Source organism: Branchiostoma belcheri, unplaced genomic scaffold, assembly GCF_001625305.1.
Source record: "Branchiostoma belcheri isolate BF01 breed outbred unplaced genomic scaffold, Haploidv18h27 scaffold56, whole genome shotgun sequence".
Lineage (NCBI taxonomy): Eukaryota > Metazoa > Chordata > Leptocardii > Amphioxiformes > Branchiostomatidae > Branchiostoma > Branchiostoma belcheri.
The window spans coordinates 2176143-2191716 of NW_017804198.1; the positions used below are offsets into that span (position 1 = coordinate 2176143).

The 15574-nt window shown below is 41.2% G+C and overlaps 2 protein-coding genes across 2 annotated transcripts in view; one reads left to right on the forward strand and one right to left on the reverse strand.

Annotated features, from left to right (window-relative positions):
• LOC109481522 (gem-associated protein 5-like) overlaps nt 1-15574 on the forward strand; it is a 66440-nt gene that overhangs the window by 47819 nt on the left and 3047 nt on the right. The window contains exons 23-26 of the mRNA XM_019784098.1: nt 4495-4705; nt 6204-6339; nt 14138-14340; nt 14504-14666. Coding sequence (XP_019639657.1) covers nt 4495-4705; nt 6204-6339; nt 14138-14340; nt 14504-14666 — 713 coding nt within the window. The remainder of the gene's footprint in view (nt 1-4494; nt 4706-6203; nt 6340-14137; nt 14341-14503; nt 14667-15574) is intronic.
• On the reverse strand, nt 6947-13170 carry LOC109481577. The gene is given in 6 exon segments (XM_019784170.1): nt 6947-9759; nt 9761-10437; nt 10638-10750; nt 10919-11010; nt 11577-12278; nt 13048-13170. Coding segments are annotated over 5 exon segments (4182 nt in total). The 5' UTR covers nt 12270-12278; nt 13048-13170; the 3' UTR covers nt 6947-7152.

Below are 15574 nucleotides of genomic sequence, written 5' to 3' on the forward strand. Positions count from 1 at the left end.
ACTGTTTACCCACCAGGTCGATGATGGACATGGTAAACACGGAGGTGGAGCAGGAACAGATGGACATGCTGGTGGACTCCATGATGGAGCAGGGCGGCGTCCGCGACCGAGAACAGATGACTCAGCAGGACTTCATCAACATCCTGGGAGAACACAAGCAGGCCCTCAGCAATGCAGCACTCAACCTGGGAGGTAGGGGGCGCTGTTGTACAGTGTTTTGTTTTGTGTTGTGTTGAACCATCAAGCACTGCATGATGTTGTGTGGAAAGAGAATGAGGAGGAAATTAACAGGAATTGTCATAAGGCTTTAAAGAGGTAAATCTTTGAATAATTCTTGCAGAGACTCAATGACAGTTCTTTTTCATCAAAAAGCTAATTTGATATTTGGACTTTTGGACACACTTTCCAAATTTAATATGAAACAAGTAAAATCTGAGATTTTATACCTCCGGGCTTTTTATTGTATATTTTTCCATGTTGTTTGTTCTGTATAGTTGATGGTGTTGAATTTTATGTGTTAGATTTAGCGTTCCTGGTTGTGTTAATACAGGACTGGTCAACATTTTCATCTGCAGCCCATACCATGTACCCACGGTAAAAATGCATGTCAAGAACGTCTGAGACAGTATACCACGGTATTTGTAAGTTAAGAAGTCGTAATATACGCCGAAAACATCCAAGATTGCGCAAGGCGGCGTTGACCCCTGACCCATGGCCCACCCGGAAGTTGCGCTGGCAGCCAGCCCAGCGCCGCGCGCGACCATTTTCAGATTTTTACGCCCCAAAACACATATACAATAAAAACAAAAAAAACCTGCACCATCTACAGCCCATTAGCAGAACATACACCGAGTCCAGTCTACCCCAACGCGAGATACAACTGCGATAATATTTCAAAATACATATCGGAAGCAGACACCCCTCTGTTTGACCCCTTTTAAATGGTAAGACCCAAAACTGAAACCTCCCCATTCCTTAACAACATGGTAAATTCCATTTTCAGCATGGCGGGGGTGTCCGGAGCACTTAAAAACCTTTTATTTCCACGCCCATAAACACATATACAATTAAACAAAAACGTTCTGCATCATCTGCAGCCCAACAGCAATACATATACCGAACCACAGACAAATCCGTCCAGCCGATCGCGAGAAACAGCTGCTGACAGAAATGTTTCGAACCATAGTAAAACCTCCTCGCGGAAGGATATCTCCTTCCCCGGAGGTAATGATGATTGAATTATTTAATATGCTGTCACTACTATATGTATGTGCCTGAGAAAATATTTTAGTGCAAATAATACCTGAGTGCACCCACACAAAAAATTGGGTGCACAGCTCCAAGGTGCATTGCACCCAGCATTTTGAGCCCTGTACATGTACATTGAATAGGCAAGACACTGAAGCAAGACCTACAGTGTTGCAGTGATCCATTCTGGCAGACCAGATGACCCAGCCAGGCCTGGTTTTTTTCTCTCCCTGGGACCCACACTGATTGAAAGAAAACATTCACATTGCTCTGCAGACCAGGGTTTGAAATACAACACTGAAATCCTTTCCCCTATATTTTGCTCTCCTTGTTCAAAGTTGTTAATGGGAGTCCTGGAGGTAGCCTGGGTTCCAAACCCATAGCACACTGGACACAAAGGTGGACTCTGCTGGGGTTAGCTCATCTTATGCACAAAGTCATGTATAGGTGGTCAGACAAAAACCTGTTGTAATGAGAGCATGATGGAAAGTACATCTACATGTACATGTACATGTACATGTACATCTTATAACATCTCTGGTAACCAGTCTATGGTGGTTTATATATATATAATAGGGCCCCATTCCAGCTCAACAGCCCTGGTAGAAGTGCTGTAGGAGTTTTGTAGGGAACCGCTGAATCGGGCAGAAAGAGCTCCTGCAGCCCCCAAGAGTCAAGAGACTAGGATGATTTGAACTGGATTTTCAGAGACCCCAAATATGGGATCAAACAAGATGTAACTTCATCCCTGAAAAAACATGTGCCTTGCCTCCTCAGTCTGACCTCGAGGTTACCCCTCCTCACTGGGACAGGGGGAGCTAGAGGTCAGACCTTCAGGTCACAATTGTGTACATCACAGTTTGGATGTTACAGAAGCTTAGCTAGCAGTATTATTAATAAGCTAGCCAGCCACCTTGTGCAAATAAGTTTTCACTCTTCACATACATGTATTTTTGTTTTGTTCAGTTCCAGTATTCAATGTTATGAACAGGATCAGAGGAAGGTGTGATACTAGTACTGGCAGAACTAATCGTTTTCCTCAGTTGGACGGTCCAAGAGATGACCTACATTTGTATACATGAGGGCCTGCATGCCCTTTATTGAAAGGCGTAATCTGGCCTTTTTAGTCTCCCTAATCCGTAGGCACTGCCTCCCCAAAAGAGGAATCCCAGCGTCCATGTTGAGCAAAGCATAAAGTCATAATCAGCTCTGAAATTTTGACGTAATTTGTAGTCTGGTGGCGAAAATTTGCGTAATTCGTAATCACTACACCCCCATGCAGGCCCTCCTGGCCTCTCTTGCCCCTACTGGCTTTGGCACGATCTCCTGTGAAAATGTGTCTTTTCCTTTGGAGTATACATGTAACTGATGTCAGAGAAATTTGCACAATTTGAGGGTAGGGGACTTGTGGGTGTGCATGTCATGGTCATGGGCACAACATAAAGTGAACATGTCTGATCATGGAGACTACATGTTCATTTAATTGGCATGCCAGTCTGATCATCTCTCCACTTCAAAAAAAGTTTGTATGAACTTGTCAGGGTCCACAAATTTTGCCTCCTAAAATTTTTACTGACTTGCAAGCAAAATAGCACATTTAGAAGAATTGCACAGTTGTTACAGAATATGTAACTATCTAGAAATGAGGTAGATTAACATGTCAGTAATTGAAAGCAAGATTGCTTTTTCTACAATTTAATGTAAAGACACAAACATTCAACATCTGTCTACGTGTGAGTAGTTAGGATTCTGGCTGTCTGAGGCTGAAACTTCAGACTAGCTAGTAGTCCAAAGTGTGAGTTATTTAAACCCAAGAGGAATGATGGAAAATTGCAGTTTACACGCTATCCCCTAGAATCAGCCTGGTAATTGTCTGTGTTGTTTTAGTCCAGCATGGCTGTCTGCTAATGAGGTCAGACTAGCTGTCCAGGGATTCAGCCTGGCCTACTCTGGGTACTCAACATGTGGTCTGTCTGCCTGGTTGACACTTTTTGCCAAATCCAAAATCATTGGACAGGGGTGGGTGTATCAAGTTCCTGTTAAACTGACCATAGATATGTAAATCAGAAGTATACTAAAAGGCCAACAATTGCAAGCAAAAGTAGTATTTCCCAAGCTTCATCAGTCCATGTATTCCCAGGCCAAACAATTCATAGAGGCACAATACACGTATTTAGATTTTTGGCTATTTGTAGCAAAAACAAGCAAAATGATAGCCTTTGAGAACCTGCACCTGAGGGGAAAAATTGCAAATGAACAAGCACATTGGTACCAACTTGAAAGTACATTGAATCTCCAATTTGCAGGTCATTGGGCCATAATATTGTGGCACATAGGTCTCTGAGTTACATACATTTTTGGCTATTTTTACCCCAAATAACCTAAATAAGGCTGGCATCTAAAAACCCAACCCTGAACATCTGAAAACCCAATTCTTCGACCTTTCACCAAGGTCACTATCCTCTTTCCAAATTTCAGGTCATTCGACTGTACATTGTAATATAGAGGCACAGAAGCCAATAATATAGATTTTTTACTATTTTAACCCAAAATAAGCTTTATTTTGCAAGACTTGGAAGCAAAATCTTAGCATAATATTTATGCAAAGCTATATGTATCCCCATGCTACGTTGCAGGGTATTGGGCTGTCATAAAGTGGAACAAAAGCAAAAATATATGCATTTCCGACATTTTTACCCAAAATAAGCTGAAAGTAGCATTTAGGGGAGTGAATCTACCACTTATCACCATAATGATACATTTTGTGGGACAATTTCGAGTTATTGTTGAAATCTTTTTAAAAATTTAGAATTTCTGCGCAGAAATCTGTGCAGAATTCTGCAGATTTCTGCAGAATTCTGCAGATTTCTGTGCAGAAATCTGCGCGGGGTGCAGAATTCTGCGCAGAATTCTGCAGATTTCTGCAGAAATCTGCAGAAATAACTGGATCCCTAGGGAACTATCACTGTTATCTACATAGTTGTTGTCATCTTCTACATCACCATGTGGAATGTCAATTGTCCAGGACAAACTATACTTGAAAAGTGAGAGGTAGTCCGGAATTAGAGTGTCTGTCCGGAATTAAAGTGTCGCCTGTTTATTGTATAATCCCAAAAGTTGTAAATATCAGCACAATTCAGTTTTTACTGCAAGTCTGATATGTTCTTTGTTCTTTTCAATAAACCAATCACTACTACCACTACAACATCCCACTGACCAAATCTTGTCCTGTATCCTGTTGTCCAGCTACCTTGCCATGCAGCAGCCGTGTGATGCTGTAGCCGTCCTGGCCAGGAGAGGGGACCTGGACTCCCTCAGGGTGGCTGCCAGCGTCGCTGCAGCAGCCGGAAGTGAAGACCAGCTGTCCTCCGTGGCATGTAGATATGCACATGAGTGTCAGCTGCAGTGTAAATGGCTGGAGGGGCAAGAACTTCTCAAGAATCACAAACAACTACAGGTTAGAAACTCAGGCCTGCTTTAAATCCAATTTAAGGCCACACCAATTTAATTTCTTGGTTAACGGATTTTTCTAGAAAAATAATGGAGCGGGCGGCAAAAAAAATAAAAATAAAAACAGGCCTAGGCATCCTATAATGGCCCAAAATGGTACAATAGGAGCCATGAAGTCAAGACACCAAATTTGAACTTTTAATGATACCAATTTTGCATTGAAAGATGGAATAACTCTAACAACTAGGAAGAAAAGGACTGTTTTCAACAGTTCAGGGCAAAATATGAGCATTTTGCAGTTGATTCTGAATTTTTATTTTTATTTGCAAATCAGAAAAAAATGGAGCGGGCGAATCTGTTAACCAAGAAATTAAATTGGTGTGGCCTAAACATCATTTTTCCCCCAAACCGGGGGTTAGACGTGCTTGCATCAAGTGCCAATCTTTTTTTAAGCAACATTTTTACGAAGACTTGAAGTTTGCACAGATGACTTCTTGAAGACTCTAAGTTGCTTTACATGAGTTTAAACTTGAGTTACATGGAAACACAGCTTTCAAATTCTACCTGACAATGTGCATAACTCATTTATTACCCCAGCCTGTATTATTCAATGAAAGACTTTATTGTACGTTTATGCTCTTACAAGCTACATGTTTGTAAGTACATAGGTTAGGTCATGTACAAAAAATTACAGATGTCTTACTACAAAATAATTACTATACATTTACAATGTACTGTGAACTACTATGTAAAGGTTCAACTTCTTCTTGCCACTAAAGGCAGTTATATAAACATATAATGGAGCTGATAATACATCGGTTTGTCTAATTTCATAAGGAATACAAATTTTTTATTGATGTACCTTGCTTGACATTATACATATGAGTGATTTATTAAGACTTTTCTGTAAGCAAAAGAAAGCACTCACCAATAACTTGAGAAGGGTTAGTTAGACTAACTAGAACCGATAAAAAACCTTTTGGTAAGTGCTTTACTTTGCATACAGAAATAGTGAATAAAAAGTTCATAACTTCATTGTTGTGGTTGCAAGTTTCCTATCCTGTGATAAGATAGTAATGTCATCAATACAACTTAAGTCACGGAAATGAAAAGTAACCTACAATGGGTGTCACTGGAAGACAGAAGAAAAATGTCCAGACTTATGCATCGATGTACAAAAGGACTAATAAACTGGTGGACGTCCCAATTACTAAGTACCTATACCTGCCCAGAAGAGAACAAGAAATAGCCATGCCTTTAAGTACCGGAGTTGTCAACCAAGGATTGAGGTGTTCAAGAATTCATTCTTTCCTAGAACTATCGCAGAGTGAAACTCACTGTCACCAAGTACAGTAGGGGCGTTATCATAGATAGCTTTAAACAATGTCTAGAGTTAGAAGTTCAAGGGTTAGGTGTAGCAAGTCGATTGGTGTAATATAGCCAGCTGCTGCCGCGATACAGATACAGATAATGATTAGATAACTGTATTTCCTTATGTTGTCCAGGTGCACAGGTTAACCCTGTGCCTACATGAAGTCCTTGTTGGATGTCTGTCTGACCTTGGCTGTCTGTCAGCAGACTGGACACAGATGACAGGTCCCTACAGCTGGGGACAACTGGGCAGGGCCATTTCTCTACCAGGTGAGGTAGTCATGACTGGTGAGCAGTGATCTAGCCAACATCCATCTTTCCATAATGACAGAATTTTGCCGCTCGTGATCAGGGCTCGAAATACTGGGTGCATGTGCACCCAAATTTGGAGCTGTGTACCCATTTTCTTTCTGTGGGTGCACCAGTACACACAAATATTTTTGTAGGTTTACATATGTCAACTGAAGATGTTAAATGTACAGTAGTACTAGTATTCAGCATATTCTTAACATCTGTAAGTGTCAGAAAAATAGTAAAATCATTGTAGTATTTTCTTTAGAAACGAAAAATAATTAGTTTTTGCTGACATTCTACTTAATTTTTTATCTTATATGGTGCACCCACAGAGAGAGAATGATTTATTAAAAATAAAAACCTTCGCAGGTCCAGTGCTGAAGTGCATTATTTGAAGGACGTGCATTGCAAAGTCACAAACACGTCCTTCAAATAATGTCAGAACTTTCACATTATACATTACACATAATACATTTCTAGTGTGTATTTTACATGCAGTGCAGGCATACACTCACTGACAGGTCTTTTGCCTCATCATCTATACATCTATGTGAATCTATACATTATGATATTTTCCTCTACTGCCAGTAACTTATTAGACATACAGTCCTTTGTTTAGAACATTGTTCTCTAACAATCATGATTATCCATCTCAAGGTTAAGGCCATTTTTTGTTTATAATCTGTTGTTCCCCTTCCTTGTGTTTCTAAATGCTATTTTATGCAAATATAGCAACGTGACTGAAATAGAATGATGGAATTTTTATCTAACATATTAGGAAGTTTCTCATCAGTTACCCATAGATGCCTTACGCAGATTTTCTGCCAGGTTCCTTTCAATTTTTTTTATTAATGGATGGTCTTGGTCCTGAGGAAAGATTTGCTTTGCCATAGCCAAAGCTTCTAGGAACGTTCTGTTAGCTGCTCTGAAATCACAGAGTTTGTACAAAGTTGTCCCCAGGTTGTTGAGTGCTGTAGCAATTTCAGGGTGTGCTGCACCATAACCATGGATTTGCCTTCTCATCTGTAGTGCCTGTTCATAGTAGCTGACTGCTCTCCTGTATTCACCCAGATCACCCCATGATACACCTAGGTTGTTAAGTGATGTGGCAATGTAAGGATGTGCTTTAGTCTCACCATAGATACCCCTGTACATTTTAAGTGCCTGTTCATGGTAGCTGATTGCTTTCCTGTAGTCACCCAGATATTGCCAGGCTGACCCAATGTTGGTGAGGCTGTTGGCTATGTTAGGATGCGGTGTACTCTGACCATAGATGTCCCTTTTCATCTGTAGTGCCTGCTCATAGTAGCTGACTGCCCTCCTGTATTCACGCAGACCACACCAGGCTTGGCCCAGGTTGCTAAGTGTTGTGGCAATCTGAGGATGTGCTTTGGTCTCACCATAGATACTTTTGGACATCATAATTGCCTGTTCATTGTACCAAATTGCTTTCCTGTACTCACCCTGATCACAACAAGCTTTACCCAGGTTGCCAAGTTCTGTGACAATGTAAGGATGTGCTTTATCCTCGCCATAGATACTCCTGTACATTTTAAGTGCCTGTTCATGGAAGTTGATTGCTTTCCTGTAATCGCCCATATTTCCCCAAGCTCTACCCAGGGTGCCAAGTGATGTGGCAATTTCAGGGTGTGGTGTACTCTGACCATAGATGTCCCTTTCCATCTGTAATGCCTGTTCATAATAGCTGATTTCTCTACTGTATTCACCCAGAGCACCACAGGATACACCCAGGTTGCTCAGTAATGTGGCAATGTGAGGATGTGCTTTAGTCTCACCATAGATACTTTTGGACATCATAAGTGCCTGTTCATGGTATATAATTGCTTTCTTGTAATCACCCAGACTGTGCCAGGCTGTTCCCAGGGCGGCAAGTGATATGGCTATGTCAGGATGTGCTGTACTCTGACCATAGATGTCCCTTCTCATTCGTAATGCCTCTTCATAGCAGCTAACTGCTCTTCTGTACTCACCCAGAGAACCCCAGGCTTGACCCATGTCGTTCAGATATATGGCAATCCTAGCATGTGCTTTATTCTGACCATAGATATTTCTGTACATCTGCAGTGCCTGTTCATGGAAGCTAATTGCTTTCCTGTAATTACCCAGACAGTGCCAGGCTGACCCAATGTTGCCAAGTGACATGGCAATATCAGGATGTTCTGTACTCTGCCCATGGATACTTCTGTACATCTGCAGTGCCTGTTCATAGTAGCTGATTGGTTTCCTCTGATCTCCCAGGCTGGACCAGGCTGTCCCCAGGTTGTTCAGTATGGATGCATTGTCATTGAGTAGATGTGCTGTACTCTGCCCATTGGTTTTTCCATGCATTGTTAGTGCCTGTTCATAGTAGCTGATAGCTTTGTGATGATCACCCACCTCAAAACTAGCACGTCCAATATCACAAAGCAGCAGAATAATCTCCTCAGTGTTGGTTCCTTCAGCTGTCTTAAGAGCCTCGTGGTAGTGTCTGAGAGCCAGTCTATATTTACATAACTCACAGTACATCAGTCCTTGTACTATTGGAGAATTATCATACAAATCAGAGAAAGGCTGTAGGCCTGGATTCTTTTCAGACCATTTAGACAAAACAGATTTAAGAGGAACTGCTGTGTGATAGTATCTGAAAAGCTGTCTTTCATTTGGTAGATGAAAAACTGGCTTCATTTCATTTCTTTGCACTTCTTCTTTGGGTAGTAGGGATGATTCCTGATGTTGATCTAGTACAGTTTCCATCGAGGCCAAAGCTGACAAGTTTTCCTTCTGTCCACCATTTGCTATGTAGGTTCTGAGCCTGAGTTCTGCTGAGATGCTGGTAAGCACTGTCATGTGATGTGCATTGTTGGCACTGATCACTTGTTTCTTTTCCATCTCTTCTATCATCTTCCAAACTGTGGTAGGTTTAATATGTGATGACAATGCCAAGCAATCAATTGCTAAAGCTGGGAAGCGATACAGTTTTTTCTTGACATCAATCAACCTTGCTGTGATTGTTTCCTCATCACTATATAATAGTTTTCTGATGTTCTCCCTCTGTGTCTCCTCTGCCAGTTGTTGAGACATTTGCCCCCCATCAGCTTGCAGTACCTTCATTGTGATAGCCATATATGTTTCGATCAACTCCTGGTCCCCTGCTATCAGGCATGGGTTTCTCAAGATTGTGGCAAGGTGATATCCTTCCTTCAGATACAATGTGGCATCCATTTGTAGTTTTGAAGCCATGTTGTTTGGGGTGCAGATGAGTTTACTGGTTCCTTGCCTACCCAGTGGAGTCTTGCTTGCCTTTGGCATGGAGCCATCAAATGCAAACCCACGAGGTGTAACAGAGTCATAGTACCAGTTGTCAAGTGGATTCTGAGAGTAGAAGTCATTGAGAGTATTTTATTCCCAGTGCTGGGAGAATGGTTTCTCCCAGGTTGACCGCCTTGAGGTGTAGATAGTGGGTGAGGTTACAGAAATACACAAGACATTCTTCCCTTTCTTCTTCTACCAAGATGGCAAACTCCAGGTCTGAGTATGGAGTTACCAGTCCTGTGGCCTGTGAACCCAAACCTATCAGGGCATACTTACAGGGAAGTGGACCCATTAACCCAATACACTCATCTACTAGCTGGCTGATGAACTCCTTCCTTTGTTGTGTAATCCACTCAAACAACTGCCTGACAGCCTGAGCTCGTTTTGCTTCTATCTCTTTGACACGTGGGTCACTTTCATCCAGTGCATAGGGATCCAGCTGCTGGTCAATGGTTTCCATCTCCAGCTTGATCTGGTCTCGCATCTCCTTCAGCTGTTTCTTATGTTTATCTGTGTTGTCTAGGCTCTTATCATAATGAGTGTTCAAAACATATTTCAGAAATGATTTCTCTACCTCTGTAATAGCTCTTGCTTTGTTACTATTGAGGACTTGATCCTCTGACCTGGCTATTGCTGCACGGTAAAGTGCTGCTGCTTTGACCAAGTCTCCCCCGTCTCCTGTCTGCTGACCTCGCTTACTGTAGACATCCCCCAACTTGCACAGGGGCTCCACCTCTCTCTGGTACTGCTGGGCTTTGGGGTCTGAAGAAAAATCCAATGTTGGACATATTACCTGTTAGTTAGAGTAACAATACAGGCAATGACCTGGGGTGACTGATTTCAAATCATAATGCTAACAGAAAATGGAATTTCTTTAAATTTAGAAGACTTTTTTGGCTCAGTCACTGTTGGTATCATTGTTCATTGTATTTCAATGTTTGAAATGTTTCAATGTCCTGTACCTGGCATGTGTACTGTCTTGAGTGCAGCTGCAAAGTGCTTCTCTGCTGAGTCCAGGTCTGCCCTGTCAAGGGATGATTCACCTTCCTTCATGTGGTCTTTGTACTGCAGCTGACTGACAGAAAAGACAGAATTGAATGTGTAATTGGGTTATTGTTAGGTGACTAAGTACGAGTATTATCATAATATAATCATTGTTATAATGCTAACTTTTCAAAAGATAAAGCTCAACAGTTAATTACTGTATCTATAAATAAGTCACAGTAAGTGAAGGTATCCCCACCTCTTTATATTACGGCTCTGTGTAACATCAGGTCTCGTCATGTTCCCAAACTGGTGTCCCAGGGATGATCTCTTTTCTCTTGGTCTTGGCTGCTGCAAGATGTACAATGTAATCTGTATTTCACAGATCTTGTTATCCCCATAGTCTTCTATATATACGGTGTCCTACAAACCATTTTTAACCCAGAACAACATCACTTTGGAATAAGCTACCTTGTGATTGTTTGAGCTGGATTGTTTCCCTTATGAGTATAACCTTATTAAAGCTTTTCAAGTCTAAGGTCAACAAACATCTGTCCTCACTGGCTGTACTGTAACTCAAAACATTATGCGTGGCTCCCATGAGCCTTGTTTTGTGGTAACCTAATGAAGTAAATAAACAAGTGTCCATTGGCGACAATTATCCATGAAGTTTTATATTTTGCAGATTGAGAACAGAACTAAAAAACGGCTGTTCACAACACTCCGTCCGGAGGTCCAGACCTCCTTCATGGAGTAAAAAACCTTTTTGCCTGTACACTGATTGTATGATGTGAGAAGTTACATGTAAAGGGCCTTATGATAATACATAAACTACCTGTGAATGACAATGTCATAAACTGGATGAAGTATCCGTATACATTTTGTACAAGTGAAAAGTAAACCCTTAAGGTTCTCACCATTCTCACTGCTTCCCTGATCTTCTCTGCATAACTGATGCGATGACGTAGGGTTAGTTTTGTCTCAGGATCCTCACATCTTGTCAGGGCCTTGTTGTACATGGCAGCTGCCTTGAAGAACTGGGATATATCGGAGGTTTTCTTGCCTTTCTGAAGGTAGAAATCTCCGAGAGATTTTAAACTCTCAAGCTCTAAGAATACATCACTATTTTCTATTGCAGTTACTAATGCTTCTGTGTAAGTGTCTTCAACAGATTTCCACAGTTTACCAACTTCTCTGTCTAAATTGTAGCAAATCTCTGCCACCCTTGAGACATTACATTCAGAAATGTCTGGTGACAATCTCTGATACTGTGGAGTGTACCCCTGCAGCAGTTGTCGGGAGAGTTTCTCCATGTAGTGAATACGGTGTTGCAGAGTTTGACCAATTTCTGGCTCTTTGCAGCACAGTAAGGCAGCAGCATACAGGGCAGCAGCCTTGTCAAACTCTTCTGAATCTTTAGTAAGCTTGCCTTTTTGAAGATGCAGGTCTCCAAGACTTTTCAGGACTTCTACCTCCATGAAGAGGTCCCTGGAAAGAATGGCTTCTCTCAGTGCCTGCCCATAGCCATGTTCTTGGCTGTGGCAACTGTTGAGGCACAACTCTAAATCCTGTAATTTGGCTGCCAGGCTGGTCATATTGTTGTCAGACATTTTTGTGTTCTGTAATAACAATGACATAAAACATAAGTCCACACCAAGCTAATTTGTTGTTTCTTGGATTTTTTTCAAAAAAATTATGAAGCGACAGGGCGAAAAAAAAAAAACAGGCCAAGGCACCCCATGATAGCCTGTTACAATATGAGCCATGAAATCAACATACCAGGCTAGTTTATAATTAAAACAATAGATTTTGAACTTTAAATGGAACAAAGTTGCCTTGTTACATTGTAAAAACTTTAACAACTTGGAAGAAAATGACTTTCTTCAACCGTTGGGGCCAAAATATGTCTTTCATTAAGAACCTAAAAATTTTTTTTTTTCTTTTTTTTTGCAAATCAGAAAAAAATGGACAGGGCGAATCTGAGAAACAACAAATTAAATTGGTGTGGCCTAAACATAAAAGAAGCAATTGGAAATGCTTTCTGCAAATACTAGTACACACTTATAAGACTGGACCTAAACCCATGGCATATACATGTAAAATTGCATGTTGGCAAACATTTTAAATGCAATTTAAAATGCTAGTATATTAGAGTCAGTAGTAAACACAAAGCTCTTTAACAATATTATACCAAAACCCCTAGCCTGATTTGTCAGTGCAATGTTGCAGGTTGCTTAATTTTTCTTCTGCAATATTGAAAAAGGCTCTGCAGACTGCGGGTGGGTATTTCTAACACTGATTCAGAAGCATTTATAAACCCCTGTAGCCTCTGTAACTTGCCAAGCTGAACAGACTCAACTACAGTACAAAAAGTCATGCAAATCTCACCTGGATGACAGTGACTCCACAGCTGCCTGGGTCTAGGGACTTGCTTCTTTCTCACTGTGTCAGCAGAGTTTTGGGTTTAATTCCTCAGACTCAGCTGGGACTTTCCATGTTGTCATACCTAAGTCAGCAGTTAGTCCCATGACAATGTAAACTGTGACTAAGTATAATAGATTACTTATATTTATAGAGGGCCTGCATACCCTTTTTTGTAAGGTGTAATCAGGCCTTTTTAGACTTGGTAATTCGTAGCCAGCCTCCGCAAAAATCAACATAATTCGTAACAGTACATTAGCTGCAAAGCGTAAAGTCGTAATGAGCTCTGAGACTTTAACGTAATTCGGCGGCATAAATTTTGCGTAATTCGTAATCACTATCCCCCATGCAGGCCCTCATATTAGCAATACACCTAGGCCTCCTTTTTTACCAGTGTGCACCAGACCAGTGCAAGTAAGCTTTATCCACTGCTGTCAAATGTAGAAATACCCAATAAATATCTGATTTTAAGGTGAAAAAGGGCCCAGTTGCAAGTTCTGAATCAATACGTGACCAAAAACTATTTTCTCAGTAAGAGTTTGGCTTTCTTTCAAGCTTGCGTGACTTGGCAGCATGCTCCATTGTGGCCATATGGTCCTCAGAAAATTACTCTTCTTAGACTTCTTACTTTGGTAAAAAATATGATGTAGACTGAATTATAAATTTTAAACTAGATTAAAGATTATTTGTGCAAACAATTCTATAAGTTTTCTTCTTTAATTACTCTCAGTTGATCCATAAAAACAAAAGACAACTCACCATCTTACCCCCCCCCCAAAAAGTGGACTCGTCCATAACCCAATATGACCTTTAATTTGTTCTGCCTACAGGGACTCTACAGGAACAAAATGTAAACACGTCCCTAATCCGGTATTTCATTACTGTATCGCCTGAAAAATGAAAGTTGGGGCTGTATTCTCTAAGGTCTAAACATATCAAATACACACCTTTTTATGTTTAGGTCAACTTTAAAAAAAAAACTGTAATGTATGCCATGTATGCCATCTTATGTTTTTAATCTTACCAGTAAAGTGTTGTTTTTTTCTCCCATCTTCAGACATTCTTCAGTACAAGAGTGAGGTTGACCCCCTGTGTCCCTGGCCCCCCTACCTGGTGCAGGGTGAGTTGTTCCTGGGTTATGTTGTACAGGTGTGGTGCCAGTACTGTGGACTTGTCCTGACTACAGACAACATTCTCCAGTTATGTCAGCAGCTCACTGCAACACTCACGGCAGCCACCAACCCAGGCAATACTGCAAAGGTATAGTATTGGATGTTTGTGTGATCAAGATCTCCATTAGTGTGAATTTCACACCATTATTCCCCATATATTATTGTGGCGGTGTGCAGTGCCTCTGACAAACAGTAAAGTCGGAGTCCTTCAGCAGATACTTAACTACATAATGTGTTGTTTTGCACCACAGTTACTGTCCGTGGTGTCGTGCCAGCTGACTACAGGCCTGTTGTACCTGGTAGGTGGTGAGGTACAGAAGGCTGGGACACACTTCATAGCTGCAGTACACCTAACACATGACAGGGGGCAGTACCACATCATGAAAGGACTGCTTCAGATGATCCTGCCTCAAGGTAGGAAAACAGCTTTGCCACAGTTTTGAGAGGTTTTCTTAGGTGTTAAGCCCAACAATAACAATAAAAAGTGTCCTTGTGCGCTATAAATGTTTACATAATTTTTTTACATAAACACAACATACAACAAGAAGCCATAGGCGACAGCCTCCGTGAAGATTTATATATTTCAGCAAAAACAATCCCAAGGGTCAACGCCAGACCTACTGTGCAGACATTATAATTAGGCAACGGTTAATACAATAAGGGCGCGTCACAAGCATAAAACATAAAAAACCTAAATCCATTACTGCTCCCAGGGCGTGTAAAGATACTGTGCTTCAAGTTTGAAGTTCATTTTGATTACACACACACAATCATTGCATTCACATAAAAATCGGACTATCATGGTCGTGTCACTATTAACGAAGACACCGTCTTACCGTGCCTGTTACTTATTAAGCGCGACTGGAACAGGTCAAATTCCAGCAACAGTCGCGGCTAGCACCGCGAGTGTTACTTCCGCCGGTCAGATACCCGGGATATCTGCTTGGAGAACCTCTGCTACCAGACAACTGCCTAAACCTACGGCCTATTCCACAGGATTGTAAAAGTAGGGATGTTTCTAAAATATGCATTTACTCCAATATCAAAACAGCTACGGTAAAATAAAAGACGTGCATCATCCCGGACATAATGCAACACCACATGCGAAATTACACAGAAATGCGACGTACGGAAGAATGCGTTTTGGCTGCGAACATCTTCCAAAAAAACTTGGCATCTCTTAACCATGGGCAAAAACATCTGGAACCACTTATAAAAACCACCCCGTATCTGCATGAACTTTTACCCCCCCACTGCTATTCCAAACAACGCGTTTTTCTGGACCATTCCAATTCGCCTCGTAATTGTAGGGGTGCGTCTGC